Source organism: Argentina silus (assembly GCF_951799395.1).
Source record: "Argentina silus genome assembly, chromosome: 10".
Classification (NCBI taxonomy): domain Eukaryota; kingdom Metazoa; phylum Chordata; class Actinopteri; order Argentiniformes; family Argentinidae; genus Argentina; species Argentina silus.
The window spans coordinates 12,458,349-12,478,938 of record NC_139664.1 but is presented as its reverse complement, the minus strand read 5'-3'; the positions used below and the strand labels follow the sequence as shown (position 1 = coordinate 12,478,938).

The following is a 20,590-nucleotide window of genomic DNA, read 5'->3' as shown; positions in this document are numbered from 1 at the left end:
TCTGACTAACTATTAGTTTTGTGACCTTTTGGACTCTATCCTATCATCAGCTTTATATTTGTATAAGTACTGTATGCATGGTGGTTTGGTCATCATTGGATGTGTGAATAGTTAACTGGTGCATTATTGATCTCTGTCCGAACTTTGTATTCTGAGAGGCCCTCCAAATGAATAGAACATATACCTCCACTTAAAATATGATAAATGTAGCTATTCATTGTCTAGTGGTAATTAAGCTTTCTCAGGCCCTAAGCAGCATTCCATTCTGCCTTGCGTCAGTTTGCAGTCATTCAACACTCACCATACAGTGCTAATACCCTCTCACTGATGTCAGCTCCTAATACCCCCTCACTGATGTCAGCTCCCAACATCTATGGGCCCGCCCAGGTGATTTCAAAATAGCTATCTTATTCAGTCAATTCACTTTTAGGTTTACACAAAGTTATCAGCTTCAGAAAACCCTCCTAGTCGTTGTATAGATGTTGAATGGTTCAGACTGCTTACAACCAGAGCCTGATTAGTGTGATTTCATGTAGGTTAACTAGTTCTACACATTAACAATTCTAGTTACACATTTCCTTTCATTACAATGCAATCAATGTTTTATTCACCTCATCTGAGGTTAGCATTTACAGCTGAGTAATTACATTCTGGTTACTTAAGCAGTTATAGAGTAACTGCTTGGCATGCTTATACGACACTTCCCACCTTCCTTCCACCCCTGACCCAGAACGCAGAATGATGCAATGACTGTCTAAACCACAGGATGGTAGATTCAGTTTCTCAATGTCTGGAGCCGGTCCAAATTTGGCTGAAACCTAACGCAGAGGAGCAGAAATGCTGCCTTTATAATGCAGGTAACTGAACACCCCTGCCGGAATGGCTGTGTTGGAGGAGTGTGGTGCAGAAGGATGGCAATGGGCCAGAAAATCTCACTCAGTCACTACCAGCTGGAATCTGTGTTGTAAAATCTAAAACAAACCAGTGTAAATTTGCAAGATGTATTCATGAAAACAAAAGGGTTTTGAGGGACATATTCCCCTGGTGAAACTTCTGAACAATAGACATTTTGTGCTCTTGAATTTCATTGCTGCTACCGGAATATCATTATTATTCTCTCTTGAGAATTGTTTAATGGGACATTTAGCCGTATCTGTGTATAATTTATTTTTTTATCACCAGACTTACTGGTGAGTAGATTATAGTTTTAGTCTTAACAAGAATAGCGTGTTAGTGTAAATCTTTGGTAAAAAAAAAAATCGTACTTTTTCTGGTGGAGTGTGCCAAAATGTTGAACAAAGGTAATGTTACGATCGTGGGCTGTAGTGAATAAAATCATCCTGACAGAAAACTGCACATGTATGTCTGGGTACCTTCCTAAAAATGTAGCCATTGTTACTCAATATAGTGAAGCATTTTTAGTTGGTGTTATTTCATTTGTGGCCCTAGCTAGCTCGGGGTGTGCCGGATTCGTCCTACTCGTATTCATATCTGTATCTGTTTGTAGGACTTGATTCTCGTATCTGGATGATACTCGTGATCGGACAACCGGGGGTGCGATTGAAGTGCTTACAATGATGAGACCGCACATTGTGCGCAAGTTGAGGTGTGCCAATTGGTCAGAACTGATATTCCTGTTATTTCCAACTCGTTCATGTATTAACTGACACACGAAATCAAAGATTAGTTTTAGTTTCAATAGTTTTTATTCATTCTTGTACAATATTATTAGTTTTGGAAGGAATGCCCCTTGATCTGAGATAAACACTGCTGCAAGTCGTCCACTGGCTTCTTTCGAACTGTCTGTCTGAGGTGACTTGGGGAAAGAAGGAGCCAGAGAGGAGCACAGCGTCAATGCTCTGATCCTGTCATGGCACCAGGCACATCCCACACATCACGCATTGGTTTACAGACAGCTTAACTAGCCAATATTTTTTTTTTTTAAATAGAAAGGAATCCTCTCCGATTACGGATATTATCAGAAAATGATCGGATGATACTCGTATCCGTAAAATGGCCAAAATGTGTAGTAAGTAATGTGTTTTCTGAGGATTCAGCACACCCCTACAGCTAGCTAGTAGTATAAAATATATTGTATCGTGAAGCATCAGATAACAGTCAAGTTCTACAATTCTCGATGGAATTCCCTGTTTTTATTTAGTCACATTCAAAACATGAGTTTAGGTATTTTACGTGTTTAGTTTGCCTTTAGCTTATGGAAGTAACTGTGGACTAATTATTTTGTACTCAATAAAGGTTTGTTCAATCAACCATTTGTGCACTGGTCATCATTTCAGCTGACAAGCTAACCACTTTGCTAGCAATCTATAGCAATGGGACTTGTTAAAATCAGCCGAAGATTAAATTCAATCCAGGATGATCCTGCTCAATACATTCACTGGCACAGATAAATGCATGATGCACCTGTAGTTGTTGCGATTTCTAAGGTTTCATTTTTTGGGAAGCTTTACAATCTGTCAAAAGAGTTAATAAAATGTGTCAGTTACTTTCTCAGGTTCTGTCCTGATGGCTTCTGGTGGTATTCCGTCAGGTCCTGGCGATTTGCCGTTTTTCCGTTTTTGGATGGCCTTTTTTATTTCTTGTTAATTGGGCTTATTGATCGGCAAGGGGTGTTCTGCTGGGGAGATGTTGGCAGGTTCTGTTGGTGTAGGCCTGTTCAGTAGCTTCCTGAAGAGTTCTGTCCATCTCTTCAACTGGTCTCCTTGTTTTGTGATTACTTTACTGCTTTTGTCAGTTATGTGTGTTTCCCTGCCAGCTTCCATGTAGTGTCGTAGAGCTCCCTCATGTTGTGTTGAGCTGCTGCTTCTTCTGCTTGTGTTGCCAAATCTCGTCTTTTTTGTTTCTCCTGAGATCCACTCTTTGTTCTGTTTTGTTCTCCTGCCACAGGACTCTTCACATGCATCTGTCCATGCTTTCTTAATTTTCTGTCATCTCTGGTCCAGGGTTTGTTCTTCTTCTTCCACTAAGGAGTTGGAACCTGTTTGAAAGATAAATCTGGAATTGTTTTTGTATGTTCTGATCTTGGAGGAGGCTGACATTGTATCTTAAACAGATTTTTGTTGCTGTGTCTGGGAATTTCTTGAGTTTTACCTGAGAATTCCTATTAGCAAGTAGTGGTCTGATGCTGCATCGCCTTATCACCCTAACGTCTTGTATGGATCTGCAGAATTTTTGCAATATGCTCCCTCCAAAGACAAGGTTGTGGACTGCACAGAAGTCTGAACTGTTCTCCATTTCCATTAATTTCTCCAAGACCGTGTTTACCTATGACTTTTCCTCGTCCAGTGTTATCTTATCCTATCTTGGCATTGAAATCACCTGTCAGTAGAATGTCAGTTATGTCCTTCTTTCTCTACGTGTTCATGGCTTGCTGTATGATTTCATAGAAGTGGTCCATGGTTTCCTTTTCAGCCTCTTTTGTAGGTGCATAGCACTGAATGATGGTAATTTTTCTTTTTTTGTGAAAAACCTTGCAAGGCGAGTGAGTTAACTGCCTCCCATTCCATTAGGGACCTGACTGCTTCCCTTGATAGTATTATATCCACTTCTTCTATGTGTGTGTGTGTGTGTGTGTGTGTGGGGGGGGGGGGTTGATTTGTTTGTGACCTCAATATATGATTGTCTCTCCACTTAAATGCTGCGTTTGCCTTGCTTGAGTCCATCTTCTGTCACTGAGCCCTGTCATTATGTAAGGTTCTCCCTATGTGTTTACTGTTCTTATGACTCTATGACAGTGCAAAAACGCAGAGGTGTTACCAAACACGACTATCACTCAATTATTGTAATGGAATTTATTACATTATTATCTTTTAATTACATTACTAAGTAGGTCCAGTAAAAGTCTAATAGAAGCTGAATTTAAGTTGAATGAATCTGAAATAGCATAGCCCACCCTGGTAGCAAGCTTGTGCACAAGCACAACAGCTCCCAACCCATTCATTATGCAGATTGCATAAGGCCATTTCTTGCAGCCCAATGAAATCCTCATCCAATTAGTGATTGTCCATGTTTCCAAAAGCCTTTCTCAGAGACTGCTGCTATTCAGACTTCCCCATGACATCAGGCTCTCTTATAGCCTACTTTACGCTGCTGCTCCCAAATAATGAAGCTGCCAATTAATGAATAATCAACATGTGCAACAAGCACATCCACTGAGGTGTGACCACAATTTGATCCAGTGATAAAATAGATTCATGACAGAGATGCAGTGTTCATTCTTAGCGGCCCACAGACCAAAGCCATACTGTACTGCAGAAATTCAGCTTTTTTCCTTCTTTTTTTTTTTTTTTTTTGAAATGTGATACTTTTTGCTCGTCAATCTTTTGATATGCATTCATTTGCCTAATGAATGTTTGATGCAAACTTGCCCTGATTTTAACACCAATTAGGAGGATTTATCTAATCAAGATTAAGAGAATGCTCAATGTACTGTTTGTCTGTCCTAATATAGATTTTCTTATGTACTGTGCAAACTAAATTAATCTCTCTACGAACTGCTCTCAATCCATTTTTGATATACTTTCAGTGCTTCTATTTTCTTTTTCTTTTTTTTTTATGTTTTAGAGAGGCTGTCACAAACCAAAATCCTCCTGGTAGGATGAATGTTACTTGACAGACTGTGTCTTCCAGCGAAAGAAATAGCCTATGTTCTTACTTGACATCGAAATTGAAGCAAATACTGTTCCAAGAGCTTGATAATTACGAGAGATTTTGCCAACACTGCTAAAGATCAGCCTGCCTACCATTGCTGCCGGCACCACAGCTCTGAATCTCTCTGTGTCTGTGCATGTGAGTGTTAGTTGGAAAATTAAACAATTGGGTGTGGGAGCTGTCAGTATGTTTCACTCACTGCTGCCATAAATGTCACTGCTTGGAGATTGGTAGTTGCTTTAACTCTGGTATTTTGTCAATTGGATGGGATACACAAGGCCTGCAATTGATTATACTGGTTACTGTATGAATCTGTTTTAGAGCTAAAATAAACACGTTCACAAGCATTATTCTGTATGGTATGTGTGTTGTGTATGGTATGACTTTGTACCAAACATACCTGCAACAACTCACACAAGCACTACCTGGTTAGTTTTTCTCCACCATCATGACCTGACAGAACAGGATCTGTCCTCCTGACTCCTGTTAGTCATGCACCTTTACCTTCATTGGGTCAAGGTGTGACACTTCAGCCTCTCCTGCTAATGCCCGTAAGCCCATCGACTCACTGCTGGAGGGAGATCCTTGCCGGCCTAGATGAACCTCCCTAAGCATCAGGCTGCAGAGGGAAGAATAATGGCTGAGAACTACACATTAACCAGAGAGGTCACTCAAAAAGAAGCCCTCGTCTCTCTTTGTACTTAAGTTGAGTAGTGTAAGTAAGTATTCTAGCTGGACCCTCACTCCAATCTATAGTCTAATGGCAGCCAGTTAGTTCAAATAGGCACTGTTTACATCCCTCTCACAGTTTGTGCCCTAATCAGCACTTGTATGCACTTAACTGAACTCTCATCAGATCTCCAGACTGTTGGATCTCTGCCACCTTTTGAAGTAGGACCCAGATTATGTTGGGAGGCTGGGCTGGAGGGAGGGGCATCGTCATGTCAGGCAGTGCTATTCCGTGAGTCATGCCACCACTCCTATTTCAGCTGGACTTGTTATAGTCCACTGAGAGCGCAGAACCTAGACTACATAATGTGTTATCCTCCTATATGCATCATTGTTTTGATTACACAGCTATCCACAAACTGATGTCATTACTGTTGTAGCATTTGACATAACCATTTGAAGATAAATGTGAAGTCAGTTCCTCGATGCCTCAGTACGGAGTGTAGAGACAACACAGAGGTCTCTGTATACATGGCCCTTAGAAGCAGAAGAAAGAGCCATTCTGATTCAGCATGAGGAGGAGGAGGCTCATGGTCAGGCTGGGACAGGGGGTGGTGTCTGGGGGAGCCTCTAGGAAAGGAACTGCTCATAAATATGCATGTGTTACTGCCCCGCTCCCTCGCTGCACCCGCCTGTCCCAGTCTGGCCCAGCAGCTCAGAGCTCCACAGCTGGACAAGACTGCACATTCCAGTGCCCCGGTGCACTGCCAGAAGGCCTTCTCATCACTGCTCTTTGGCCTACAAATCAATGCATGCCATTCAGGGCTTTTTTTGCCCACTACCATATGTGGAAAGAATTTGCTCCCAGCATTCCAAAGAGGACTGTGCGCTTTGTCTAGTGGTCATCTGTGGTATTGAGGATATGATCTGCAGGCAACACCAGGCTCAGAGACTGGCCTCTGTCTCCTGCTCATAGGGAAGGAAGCCTGGGCTCCAAGACAGGCCAGAAATCAAGTGTCCAGCGTACAGTTAAAGCTTTTTTTGCATTGTGTTCAACACAATGCCACTTGCAGTTTGCCTCACTGTTGATTACCACTGAGTGTCTTTCAATGCATTGTACTCCATCTTGTATATTTATCTCTTGTAGAGACCTTGAGATGATTGACTTAAAGGAGACATTCTCATACTTGAGTGAAATTGAGAATCAGGCCCTAAGGGTATTTGTTTTCAACCTGAAGGTTTCTTCACTAACTGGATCTACTAATTTCTTTCGAAAGAAGACAATGAGAGCAGTTAGTCTGCAATTGATCTTCAGATGGCTCTTGGAGTCATGCTAGTTTTGCCTCAAGGCACAGACTGCAAGAGACGCCTGATATTGTGGTAATAGTTGCTTGTATTTGGTCCATCTAAGAGTATGTGAACTATACTCATTGCAACAATCATATCTTTACACCAATCATACCATGTTAATATATACTTCAATCTATGAGCTCTACAAATCTGGAGTTTTTCAGCATGCTGCTCCCAGGGTAAGAGGAGGCTGACTTGTGTATGAGTATGCTGCACAGGTTGCTGTTATGATTCTAGACGCCCAGAACTATAAATAACCAAACTATTTTGAAGTGTGCCCCAATTAGGAAGGGAGGAGAATTTATAGCTCTGTGAATGCTGTGCAGCTGGGCAGTGAAAGGAGGGATGACAGACAAGCCCAGAGAACCCACCCAACTTCGTTTCCAAGACACATTTGGCAAGACCCACAAGACATTTTTGATTTCTGCTTTAGTTGGCCCAGATATGTGAGGTTAAAAGTTTAATATTTCCATTTGCCACTCACGCTGTCTTTGTGACATATTCTAGGAATGTATTATCAATGGAAACTGTTTTTAATAACTAATTTAATAGCTAATAAAGTATGTATACGTAGTGTAACATTTAATAGATACAAAAAACATTAATAGATGAGTACTCCAGAATGTATATATCTATAAACATTCCTAAGCATTATAAACATTTACAATGATAAAATTACTGTAAAGCTGTGGTAGAACCTAGCCTATGAACACTGATCAAGTGGTGTTGGCTTCTAAGGTCTGCAGCTTAACACCTGTCTTTGGTCCCAGCCTTTATCCACAACATGCAAAAGACAAGATCACTTCGGGGAAATGTTACAGTTTCAATTAGGATTTACTTTATATAGCCGGTGCTCATGGTGATCCCTGGCCTTTGCCTCTTCTCTGGTGTTAATCACACTGGGATATTAAAGCTGGCCCCTCGAGTGTAAGCACAAATGAACCTCTTACCACAATGACCAAGCAAGCCGGCCCACCACAGGCGTGTTCAGTAGTTAAGTCAGCTCAGTAAGATCAACATGTTTGTGGGCACGCCATTATTGTGCTGTTGCTTTCTTTAACCAAGGTAAAGACAGTCCTTTGATAGCTACTATGTGACTATACTGTATGTTCAACTGTAGACAAGAAAGCAAGACATTGTCAATGTTTTTACTCTGCTTTTTGAGAGAGTCCATGAGTGAGTACTTCTTGAGAGAGTCCCGGTGGAGCGACACAAACAATCTGTCTGTCTGGTGCTCTTAAGTGAGCATCATACGTCCAAACGTAAACATGTCACAGCGTCAGAATGTAGAGTAGGTGTTGAAATGGCAATGTATTGGCTCAATTTACTGATCAGCTTTTTACCGGGACCATGACTAGGTCTACCACAAGATTTAGTGGTATGCCCAACCCCAGGTCAGTTTACACAGACAACAGTAACAGTAAATTACTGGGACATGCCTCTGTGTAAACAGCGCTTTTGAGAAAGAAACAGGGCTGTAGCCTCAGGAAAGAGCCTACCTCTACAAGCCACACTTGCTTTTAGAAACTTTTGACTTGAAATCCCAGAGGTAGATAGAGGAAATGTGTCTCCTTTAATGAGAGCAAAGTAGAGAATACCTTTAATAGTAAAGCTACATGTTCTCACACAGCTGTAATACAGTCTGTGATTAAGATGTCTATTGTTAAGGCTCTGTTTGAAGTTACATTCTCGTTCATGCAAGCTTGAGCAAATGTTCTCTAATTAGTACAGATGCAGTGCCACTGGCACACTGTGTTCTAAAGTCCCCTTTCTATTTGATCTATGCTTGGCTAATTGCACGGTTAAGGTCATAGGTCATTAAGTTTCACTATTCTGTCAAGTGGAAGTAGTGAAATCAAAGGCTCTGTAATCCCTGTGTTGGGATTACTTTGATTCTGAGAGGGAATGATTAAACATAGGTATATGTTTTTTTGTCAATATGTCAGTAATGCCAAATTCCCCCCCAAGGCACAGAATAAAGGCTTGACCTCCAAAGTATGCCTTTCCCACAACCCACAGCTGGGCCTACTTGCTGTGAGAGTGCTAAGCTCTGCCTGTGGTGTCTTTCCAAACAGATGAACTCCATTTGTGTTTTATCTTGTAATGTATGCATTCTGATGATTTGTTCACAATGCACAGGGTAACTGAATCATAGCTTCTCAATTCAGTGAGGCCAGACACACACAGACAGGAAGACACAGACACACACTCACTCACTCACACACACACACACACACACACACACACACACACACACACACACACACACCCACACCCACACACACCCCTCATTACAAGTGAGCCCATTCAGCGGTTCTATTGATCCAAGTGCCAAGCTCTTTGTTTTGGATACATTCATGACTGGACCATTATTTGCAAGCCCAATTTGGTAAAAGTTAAAAACCTTTTTCATGCTGTGCTTTCTCAACAAATTGGAAACGATGACAGTTCCCTAAGGGCTTTGAATGCCATTTACTTCCAATCAGCTGTTACTATTTTGGGGATAATTCATAGCTTATTACCAGCTTTGGTGGGCTGTAATGCTGAAAAGGCACAGGTGTTTCATTCAGGCTTTTTTGAGGAACCATTGTAAAATGATATACCATTGTTCAGACTAGGTCTATACTGTATCAAAGGACTGTAGTCAACAATATCTCAATTAAAATGTTAAACTATCAGCCATTTTGCTTGGCCTGGTCCTTAAGATGGTCATGAAGGATGAATGTTTAAGAAAACACTATTTATTACTATTATCATGTAATAAGATCAGTTTGATGAATTTGATGATATCGGGGGGGAAAAGGCAGCATAGGGAATAATGTCATGGGATCTGCCCACTTTCCCACTGATGCTAGTGCAAGGCCCCCCATGGCTCAGTGAACCTCGTGTTTTGAGGAACCCCTATTCAGAGCCGCTCAGCAAGGCCTGGCTCTATCTGAGAGTGGAAGCGGTGTGTGATGAATGAAAATGCTGTGCTACTGTATTTTCCTCCTGATAAATTAACAGCAGATACCTACTAACAAAAGGGGGGCTGTCTCACTGGCATGGCTCTGACGATGATCACGTGATTTATGGCCATGACATCATCCCTCCCCATGCCTCCTCTTTTGTTGCAGCAGGGTTTAGTGGTGAGCAGGAAAGAGTGGTGCTGTGAGACTTGTGGGTTCTACTCCATTATGTAATCGGGGGACTGGAAATAGCACTATAAAAGTGCCAGGCTGTCTGAAAGGCCTGAGAATTCCTGAAAATAGTACACAGCCATGGGATGTCTTCTGCTACGCCAATCATCAGTTAATAGCCAGTCGGAATAGTTTAGAAAGTAGCAACAGGGTTTCTTGAAGGGAGGCAATAGTGTATCATAGTTTAGTTGGACTTCTGAAAATGGATTTGGGCCTAACTTGTAGAGAAAGAATGTGCTAAGCCTGAAAAAGACTGTGTAATGTAGCCTATTTTTGTTTACAGGTTTTGTTTGTTTGTTTTATATAGGCCTAGTTGCACCAAGAGGTTAATATGACACCCACTTTAAGATGTTCAAATAGACTAAGGTCCAAGTTGTTGAACTAGTGTGGTTATTTTGACCCAGGGATTGGACATGGGGAGGGAGGGAGAGGGTGGGGATGAGTGAGAGAGGGTAGATGCCACAATAGGATTGAAATGCTCTGTCTGACATGCCAAAACTCACAATAAGCACCACCAAGTATTCACTGACGGTTCTTTGAATAACATCACCATTGTGTTTTTATGACTTGAGCAGTGAAAGATAAACTTTATACTGATAAGGATCTCAGGCAGTGGTTACCACAAAATGCATGGACATAAGCCAACTATTTAAGCAATAAAAACCTCTATCAGAAAGAGATGTTTCTCTGAGAAGTGCCATTGACCAGGTAAGGTAAGGGCTGATGATCAGGTGGTCGGCCGTAGTCTATGTAAAGAAAAGGAAAACACACTCTTGCTAGATCTACTGTGGTTATTTTGTATTCATTCATACATTAATTCATAGTGTTTCAGCATTCACCTTCTCCTTTATAGGTTCTTGTTACAATGCACCCTAAAGAACTTTTTGAGTGAGTCGAGCGCGCCATTCCCCCTTTCTATCGACCATAAGGATATTTACTGACCTGCCCGACTATGTGGGTTAAGATGAGCTCTGTGCTATATAGGCTAAGTCTTAACCTACAGTCGTCTCAGCTGTGAGACTTCCCTTTACCTCTGGAAGCCTTTGCTTTTCATTAACCTCCTGTTTTCTTCTGCAGGTCCTTGCATCACCTATCAAAAGTGAATGTGATAACTGAGAGGACGAATTGCAAAAACATAACATGGCTGTAGCCGGATGTCCGGATTATTTTCTACACCATCCAAATTATCAGGTAATACATTCTCTTTGTTTAGGTCATGTTTTAACTGTAGATATTGCTGTAAATATAACAACTTACTTGATAACCCTTTACATTAACTTGCCCCTATTCCAGTAACAGTAACATAGTTGTTATATAGTAATGAGGTGATTGCAGGGTATATGGAGTTGAGTGGTTTGAGTCCTTATCCACTTGTTCGATAACACAAACCGCTCAACTCCATTACTATGCAATTAAAGTAATTAGCTACCAATGCACAATGTAACAGCATGTTAATACAATGTTGTTACTAGAGTACAAATTACAGAGTTACTATACAGATATAGAGACATCTTCATGTCAAGTTGTCTCTATATCCACCTTTTTTTCAAGTGTTTTGTTTGCCTGTAGTTGCCATGTGTAGATTTGAATTTTACTTTTCAGTTCAGAGAAAGCATTTCAAATAGCAATTAAGGAGAGTTTAACATTGGTTAGCTGTTTTCTAATTTGTTACATGATTGCTCTCATCACTTACCACAGACAGTTAATGTTGAAAGTGAAAGACTGTAGCTAACCACACCATGTACCTTTTATAAGCTGTGGTATTATTATATGTTTTGAAAAACACTTGATATGTGTCTAACATATGGTATATAAAACTATAAATGGAGCACAGTAGCAATGTTTCCATCCATTTGTCGATAGAATATTATGTGGCTGGTTTTCTGATAGATTTATGAGCAAAAAGCATTTCCACTGCCATTTATCTATTTTAATGACATTTTAAAAAAATCACCTCTGTCAAACGTTAAAAACTTTATGTTGATCTTTACAAAAGTTAACCGACATTTTCATTATGCTGATTTGACAAGGCTTGATCGAAAACTGAGCAATGTATGTTTCTAAGGAATTTGCTGTGTGGTTAGAATGGGCTGTTAAAAATTCCCTTCCCTACCCCTACGAGCCCTCACTGGAGCTGGAGGAGCGAGGTAAACATGAGTGCCTCACTGCCTCAGCTGGCCGTGGAAAAAGCAACCTCTCTGTGTTTGAATGTACCTGTCATGGCCAATAGATTTAGGGGCAGAGCATGAATGAAAATGAAGAACCAATGAATGGCAGTGGCATGGACGCACATTCCTTTGGGCTGAACACATTGGATTCACATGGTAGGACTTGACGTAAGAGCGTCTAAACTGTGGCCTCTATCAAGGGATTATCTGGATTGTTTTGAGGGGCTTTTTGTCATTATTTGTTTCCACGTGCAGTGGTTCAAGCCCAGTGGGAAATGGCAATAAGCCCAGTCACCCTGTAGAGTTCAACCTAGCCTGGGTTATTTAGGATGGCTGTGTGGATTCTATCTTGTCATCCACCCTCTCCCTTGGGCCTGTGTTTCAGGTGAAAGAATAGGTCCACTTTTGTAATCAAACACACTCAGTCATGCAGCTGAACATAAAGTATCTCAACTATCTTAACAGTCTAGAATTATGCATATGATGTCCCCCTTGATGGGCTCATTCACAGTGTCAGTTTTTAATGGTAAATAATGGGCAGAAACAGCATCTTTATCCAGGGGGTTATATAACTCGAGTAAATGTTATGGGATTCTGGGCTCAGTTCCAAGGAAGTGTTAGAGCAGGGTGACTGGACGTTTGCCACAGCACTCCAAGGAAGGCTTACCAACTACGTATGGTGTGGACTATTGAACTGGATTTTATTTTTGTTTTTTTATTTTTGCAATTAGATTGTGTGTTACAGAAGTTTGGGCTATTAAGAGTCAATGTTTTTGGTCTTGTGGTCTAAAGAGGGGGAATGCCAGTGAAGTGATTAGGAATGCACAAAGTAGCCATCAGCCATCATATCGGTATATACAACATGTATAGAAATACAACACCACATCGGACAGATATTCTGAGCCAATATTGCACTTGCACCTTGAAATATAGTCTGCCACTCAAGTTGTACTTGGAAAAACACATTGCAAGTTGCTGATTGAAAATCTATTTACAAAATGACAAGAAAATGACTGAAGTGGTCATTTCCAACATATTTCTTGTCATAAAAATCCCATATTGATATTGGTATCGGCCAAAATGGTTGAGGAAATTCAAAGTCAGATTTTTCAAAACAGTGTATCTCTGGTCAGTGGTGGTGCTCTGTGTGTAGTTGGGTCAGTGAATGGGACAATCAGTTATAGGGCCTAGGCTCTACATTCAAGAATCATTGGTAGTTTGGATGGCAGTCTCTAGATTAATTTGTCTGGAATATGGAGCTTTGGGGTCACAGTGCCTGTTGATGTGCGAGTGAAGTATTTAAGTGAGTGTGCTCCTCTCAGTAAGTGTGTCAGAAGGTGGGTTTTGTAGGGCATTGATCCCTGCATATGATTCAGTTGGTCATTCCTCCATGGTAATATCTCTCAGCTGTGGCCTCTCAGGGCATGTGACATCTGGTCACAAGAGGTGAAATCTCTAGAAACAGGATCATAGGACTTTCACTAATCCAGCCTTTCAGGAATCAAAACCCATACCATCTCTTGTGTGTTAGCTTCTTTACGTGTGTGTTTTACCCTTAGAGAGTGTGCAAACTTTGGTTAGTTCAATGTTCTCAGAAAAATGAGGCAAGTATAATTGTATATGTCAATATGATTCTCTGTAAACTGTGAGAAGGATGGCATTTCACTCAAAATTGGGAAAATAATTCAAGGAATTGAACCAGCAAAATAAAATATGACAAGGAAAACCGGGTATGGAATTAGGTGAATCACAACTTGGCACAGTGAAGCTGTAAGTTTTTACCGTTCCCCATATAGAGTGCTGCAGAAATATAGGTTTATCATCAGTGCGGTGACTGATGTTGACTTTCCCCTCATGCTGCTATTGCCATTAAAGCTCTATATTCCCTCAAATTCTCAGAGGTGTACATTTTTCGCCTTGAGTTTTATAGATGTTTTCAGAGTGAATCAAGTGGGGATTGTTTTGGCAGCATATAGTTCCAGTTCGTGGAAGTCAATCTCTTTGTTCTGGTTTTTCTTAGGAGAGGGAGATTCAAAAACATGCTTCTTTTTTTTTAGATCACAGTAAAGGTTTGATTGAACTGCATTAGATTACATGTGTTTAAGCATCTAGTGGGTATGACAAATGAGAACTTGCTTGTAAAAGAAGGTCTGGTTCAGTGTTTCAAAACCCTACTCCGCCAGAAAAAGCTTGGCAGAATGACATCAAAATAAACCTACAGAAATAAAAGGTGGCCTATCCCATCTGCTGTGAGATTGAACATTTGATTTGCCCATGTGGTTTTAAGACCATCCCCATATGTACTTCTTGTGTGACTGTAACTGATGGGGCTACTCGTTTTTTTTTTAAACCATGTCTCCCAGCGTTATTTGACCTACTGTAGGCCGATTTATCTCCATAGATGCCAACCCTTGGTTTAATCTGTGAGGACAGGTGAGCATTGATTTTGCTGACTTGTTCTAGACTGTTGCTCATCACCAGGTCTTCTATGTCTCTGAATCTGAATGAGTGCTCAAACAATTCAAGGGATTTATGTGATGCAACATGACTTGAATATATTGTCAGAGTTGGAGGTCAAGTTGGAAAAACTTTAATCTTTCTCTGAAATGTGAAGTGGCATTTAAATGATCCTTAGTAGTGCGGGGAGGATGAGGTTTGTTCTGGTCTTTCTAGAGCACATTACCTAAGAGCTGACATTTAGGAATGCCTCATGGGAGTTTAAGGTCCACTGTGCATACACAACAACAGCAGTTATGCAGGGCAGTAAATCAGTGTTTATTATTATTATTATTAACCAAAACATGAATACAGCCTCAAAGGACAAACTTGCTGTTCTTTATGGAGATAGAGTCACACATGTGCCATATCTGTACCACCTTTTCAAACCTCTATCCTTAACCCTAGCCTTATTTCGGTCCCATTTCAAAACTCTAATCTCTATCATCTAACCTTCTCTCATCTATCTGCCTATATGCTACCCTCTGGCCATCTTTTATCCATTGGTCCATCCTACTATCTGACTTTCTTTCAACTACCCAGCTCCATCTATCTATCTATCTATCTATCTATCTATCTATCTTTTCCTCATCTATCGAACCTTCTCTCATCTGTCTATCTATCTATCCTATCATTCATCCATCCAACCAATCAAACCATCTTTATCCACTACTATAATAAGACTCTCACTTTCTTTCAACTACCCTTCAAATCTATCTATCTCTCATCCAGACCATCTTTAAACTTTTTCCACTACTAAAATAAGACTTTGCAAGCCCACAAAGTTTCTTCTGGAATTTATTTTTCCTGTTTCAATTTGAGTGTGAGAGAGAGAGTGTGTTACAGTTTGTCTTGCTGACTCAACCTAAACTTGACCCTATCTCAACGCTATTCCTGGCAATTTCGTGGTGAATGATGAATTTTGTTGCAGCATGTGAGTTTACTTGCATTTAGCTGGTGATTGGGTGTTAATTCTATACTCAGTTAAGGTAAAATACTTAACAGGATTGGTATGGCAGAGAATTATGCAAACTGGATATATTTTTAGCTCTAAATCCCCAAGGTTAACATTCAGTCAATTGTTAAGAGGGTGTCAAAGGATGTCTGATAGTTGGGGTCTTGTTGGCATTGTCCAAAACGACCCAAGGTATGCTTTAAAGGTCTACTAATTCCCAGAGAGTGGGCGTGTTTTCTAAACAGAGGAAGGGGTGTAGACAATGCCCCCCAGCAGATGAGAGTCCCCCAGACAGCCGTATAAAGCAGCATTAAAGGCTGCAGTGCGTCTGGAGCTGGGGAGCTTGGGCTGGGCTCACTGGAGCTGAACCCAGGGTGTGCACATGGCTGGCCCGTCACTGCCGTTTGGGGGGGAAATCAGGAGGGATTAGTCACAGTCGGGAAACTGGACCTTTAGCCCTGTCTGGTGATGACCATGTCCAGACACTCTGCACTGGGATTAGCTTGGAGTCAGGAGGAGACCAAAGAGGGCCACTACTTTTTCACAGTGAGTCGACCATTTAAAAGTGACATTAATGTTGAGACATGGCGTAGTTGCCAAAAGATCATATACTTTGGCTACATTTGAAATGGGGGTTGAAAGGTTAGGCTACTCATGCTTTTTTGACAATAATAAGAGGCAATATTTCTGACATTGATATTTAGAGTTCATTATTGAAGTCTTCTTCAAATATTGAATCGTGCACAAAAAATGCAAGGGCTGTCAAGAAAACAATTACAAATTATAAAAGAATATTCTACTCCCACTGTTACTTAAAATATGTAATGTAAAGTTGTGTAGCTAAACTGTCTCAAGCGTTACTTTGACTAAAGTGCAATGGCACATTTGCCATTTTCCTGCCATTTTGCCATTTCATTAATCATCAATGTAAAACGGGGCATTTGGTGGTAGACACAAGACATTTAAATATCCTGTAGCCTGTAAATGTCAGCATCTAGGCCTATAATGAGACTGAGATGTAGGACAATGGGGTGATGTACCCATGTAAGCCCTCTCCAATTATGGAAAACCCTTTGAATTGGTATCAACTGGTGGTCCATGTTTTTTCTCTCACTCGCCTCACCTGAAAAATCAAGTTTGCAAGGCCTAAGGCAGAAAAAAACCACAGCTTTTTGCCTCATCAGAGGAGGTCCCAGGCTTGTGGTCCAGTTCTGAACACCACGGCCAAACACAGTAGTCCACCACAGTACATTCTGTTCTCCGGTCATGCTGTGAGTGCTCCAATCAGCACTGACATCATGGATCTGCCACACTTGTTTTGTTTTGGTCAGAGTAAAGCTTATTTTTTGTTGCGTCCAAGAGGTCACAGTGTTCTCTGGAAGCATGTGTTCCTCTTGCAGAGCCTTGTAATGAATCAAGTTTTTCAGCAACTGCCTATCAGTGTTTATATCGAGGATGAACACAGAGCACTTGCTTGGAGAATGCTTCCTCACAACAGGGGTGCCCAACACAGTCCATTATCTGTCTGGATCACAGGTGACATCTGCAGTATTTGTACTGAAAATGGTGGGCATGCTCTGATGGGTATGCTTTGGCTCAGACAGCACATACACACACAACATTGTACAATTAGACTTTTTGGGGTTTTACGCTTGTGAATACCTTGATAGCTGCTGCTGTATGTCTATTCCCTAAATGAATGCTTGTGTGTGCTTTATATGGACTAAGACAAAACCAGCTGATGCTGAAGTTGTGATTTAACGGTCATGGCATGACTGCTCTGTTGGCTTTTTTCTCAGCAGGACAATGTAGACCGAGCCTCCAATCACAGACCAGCAGATCTAATTGGGCCAGGTTTCCAGCAGGCAACCAATCGGAACTCTCCTAACCATCAAGGTTGGTGTTCTTAGAATGTCAACATTCTATAGCTCTGCCTTCAATTTGGCATACACATTTTAATTAGATTTTGTGTTTCAGTGCAATGTAAAATTCTAGGCCTGGACTAAAAGGCCTTTCGCCACATTTCCCAGACACATACAGTGCCTTCAGTAAATATTCACCCCCCTGGACTTTTTCCACATTTTGGTGTTACAACCAGACTTTAAAATATATTTAATTGAGATTTTTTTTGTCACTAATCTATACAAAATGCCCTGCCATGTCAAAGTGGAAATTGTTTTTTTTTAATGTTTACAAATTAATTAAAAATGAAAAGCTGAAATGTCTTGGGTCAATTACCCACTTTGCTATGACACTGCTGAAATGCAAAAATATCTTCAACAAGTTACTCAATAAGTGCAAGGATAATAGTTCATGTGATTTTTGGATTAATCTGTGGATTAGGCTGTTACTACCAACATAGTAAATGTAATCCATCTATTCTTCACACAAGGGATGGTGCAGAAACTGTATTGCATGTGCTGGATTTGCACTAAACTTAATGCTTTTTAAACACATTTTCAGCCACTGTATTTGCTGTATCACTTGAATTCATTGTTGCAAGATATGTCAAATAGATTTTTTTTCATTAAGGGATTCATTTTGGCCACTCGGTTATATGGACCTATTTTGTAGTGACTGGGATGATGATGTCCCATCGACTGTGCTTCTTCCTCAGGCCTCAGGTAGCATTCCTGAGCACTTTTGTCCATTTGCTCAGTTTGTAGTGACAACATGATCCACAAAGTATGTAATTGTTTTCCTTGCAAAGCAGAGACCCTATAAAAAGATATTAATTCCGAACTTCTCATTAACTATTATCCTTGCGCTCAGATGGATGCAATTCAACATGTTGCGTAACTTGTTGAAGACATTTCTGCATTTGAGCAAAGGGGACGAATAATATTTATTGATTCAAGACATTTCAGCTTTTCATTTTTTATTAATTTGTAAACATTTCTAAAAAATAATTTTCCCTTTGACATTTTGGGGTATTAAAACCAAATTAAATACTAAAGCCAGGTTGTAACACAACAAAATGTAGAAAAAGTCCATGAGGTTGAATACTTACTGAATACTTACAATTATTAGGTAAATTACATTAGAGCCAGAACTGACTTCATAATGACCAAAAGTCACCAAAGTTACTTTACAAACCTGCACCTGTGCCCTTCTCTCTCCTTGGAGCTGCTCTCCCCTCTCCCTATTCTCTGGAGGAACCTCCACAGCCTCTAGCTCCCCTGCCTCTGGGACCTCGGTCTCTACCCCTGTCTCCCCCTCTCCCTCGGCCCCCTCCTCTTCCACTGGGTGTAGCCTACATAGCCACACTTTAGTCTTATGCCTGCCCAAAGAGATAGTAGTGTTATTATTCAAGCTGCATCCACAATAAATATGATATGATATCAGCAGCTGCAAATCAGTTTAATGACTGTGTTATTGACAGTAACATTGACAGAGGTGAAAATGAGAATATAGATCACTTATAGGGTTAGGTCAACATCTGCATAGCTGTTTCATAATTGCACTGTAACATCCAAACAATGAGTGTATATACAATAGTGAAAACAGCCGTACATGTGATATAAGGCCCTACTGGACAATATATTGCTGTGTATTCATAAGGCCTTATATATATATATATATATATTTTTTTTTTTTTTTTTTTTTTTTTTGAGACAAAATAAGAGTTGTTATGTCATAATGTTTAATGTCAATATTGTATAATGTATTAATAAATACCTTTATGAATGACTATACAGTATAAATGTACGTAGGCCATTATCACTCTTTATGTCATGCATATAAAGGCTTAATGAATGCATACATTATCACCATTCTAAGTAAAGTGAGTTCAAGTACAATCAACGTGTGTGTGTGTGTGTGTGTGTGTGTGTGTGTGTGTGTGTCTCTGTGTGTCTCTGTGTGTCTCTGTGTGTGTGTGTGTGTGTGTGTGTGTGTGTGCTTTTCGTTTTTGTGCATGCTCGAATATGGGTGGGGGTTGAAGTAGACGCCTTTTACAGCAGAGAGGGCTTGCTCATTAAATTCAGATTGGGATATAGGCTATATTGGGGGCCCTTCCGCTGTAAACATTTCAGCAGTTCAAAGGCTGATTTGTAAAGACACGGGGTGCCATTATAATTAAGCTCTCAATCTCAATTGTGCTATACAAAATTCATCCATGATAATCGGAGCATGAGATTTAAGGTTTTTGAACTGTCTGGAAGTGGATGAGAAAGCTTGGTGCTGTCATGGAAATAAATGGAGCAGAAATTACATTGTAATTTTTCAGTATCGGGGAGAGTGCTGCACAGGAATCCCGGATGTAGCTCACTTATGAATGGAGCAGGCAGAACAATTTTCACAGCAGAACTCTATATTTCCTTTCTAACAATGGTTTAGCCTATGGTTTATTAGTTAAGCTTCAGTTCTGCATTAGACATAGATTTATTTTTATTTTTTCCAGAAACATTAATTGAATACATTTTTGTAATTCCAATATATTAATTAATTACTTAATTAGTAAATTTATTAATTGATAATTAGTGTATACTTAGGAAGATCTTCTGTATTTCAAATAAGCTGAAATTCAAAAAAAAAGAGAAGAAAAGTATTCAGTAGAAATATTTGTCTTACTTTAATTAAGCTGCTTTAAGTTCTACAGACCACTTCAAGTACGGTGTAATTTAATGCATGTCCTGTAACAGTGTTTACAACATTAGAAGCTCTCTAGGGACTGAAACTTATTTCCAGTTTTATGGTATTCTTGTAGTGCTATAATCCACTGTGACGCTTGAAACTCAAGCGTGGGTTTTCCTCAAAACCCACACTTATGTGCTTATGGGATTTTAATAGGGTACTTCTCTGTCATAAACCTCATTGTAGCTTAGGAAGAAAGAACAACAGGGCTTTGTTGAAATGGCATCCTGCAGCATATTATAGGTTTTCAAGTAAATGTTTAACCTTCCTGTAAAAAAAAAAAGGCCTAAATTATTTATCAACAAGCTTTCAAATGAACTGTATAAATTGACATGATGGTTGTCTTGATGTCCGGTAACACTACAGGAACAGTGTACACTAAATATGTCAACATTTTGGTATGCCTAAATCTCGCCATAGATGTTCACTTGCAAATTATGCCAGTGGTGAGAGTTAGTTTGTCATGG

General features: G+C 40.2%; 1 protein-coding gene across 1 annotated transcript in view; it reads left to right on the top strand.

Moving 5' to 3' along the window:
• grb10b (growth factor receptor-bound protein 10b) overlaps positions 1 to 20,590 on the top strand; it is a 50,744-nt gene that overhangs the window by 1,939 nt on the left and 28,215 nt on the right. The window contains exons 2-3 of the mRNA XM_083678813.1: positions 10,947 to 11,060; positions 17,288 to 17,384. Coding sequence (XP_083534939.1) covers positions 11,010 to 11,060; positions 17,288 to 17,384 — 148 coding nt within the window. The 5' untranslated portion in view covers positions 10,947 to 11,009. The remainder of the gene's footprint in view (positions 1 to 10,946; positions 11,061 to 17,287; positions 17,385 to 20,590) is intronic.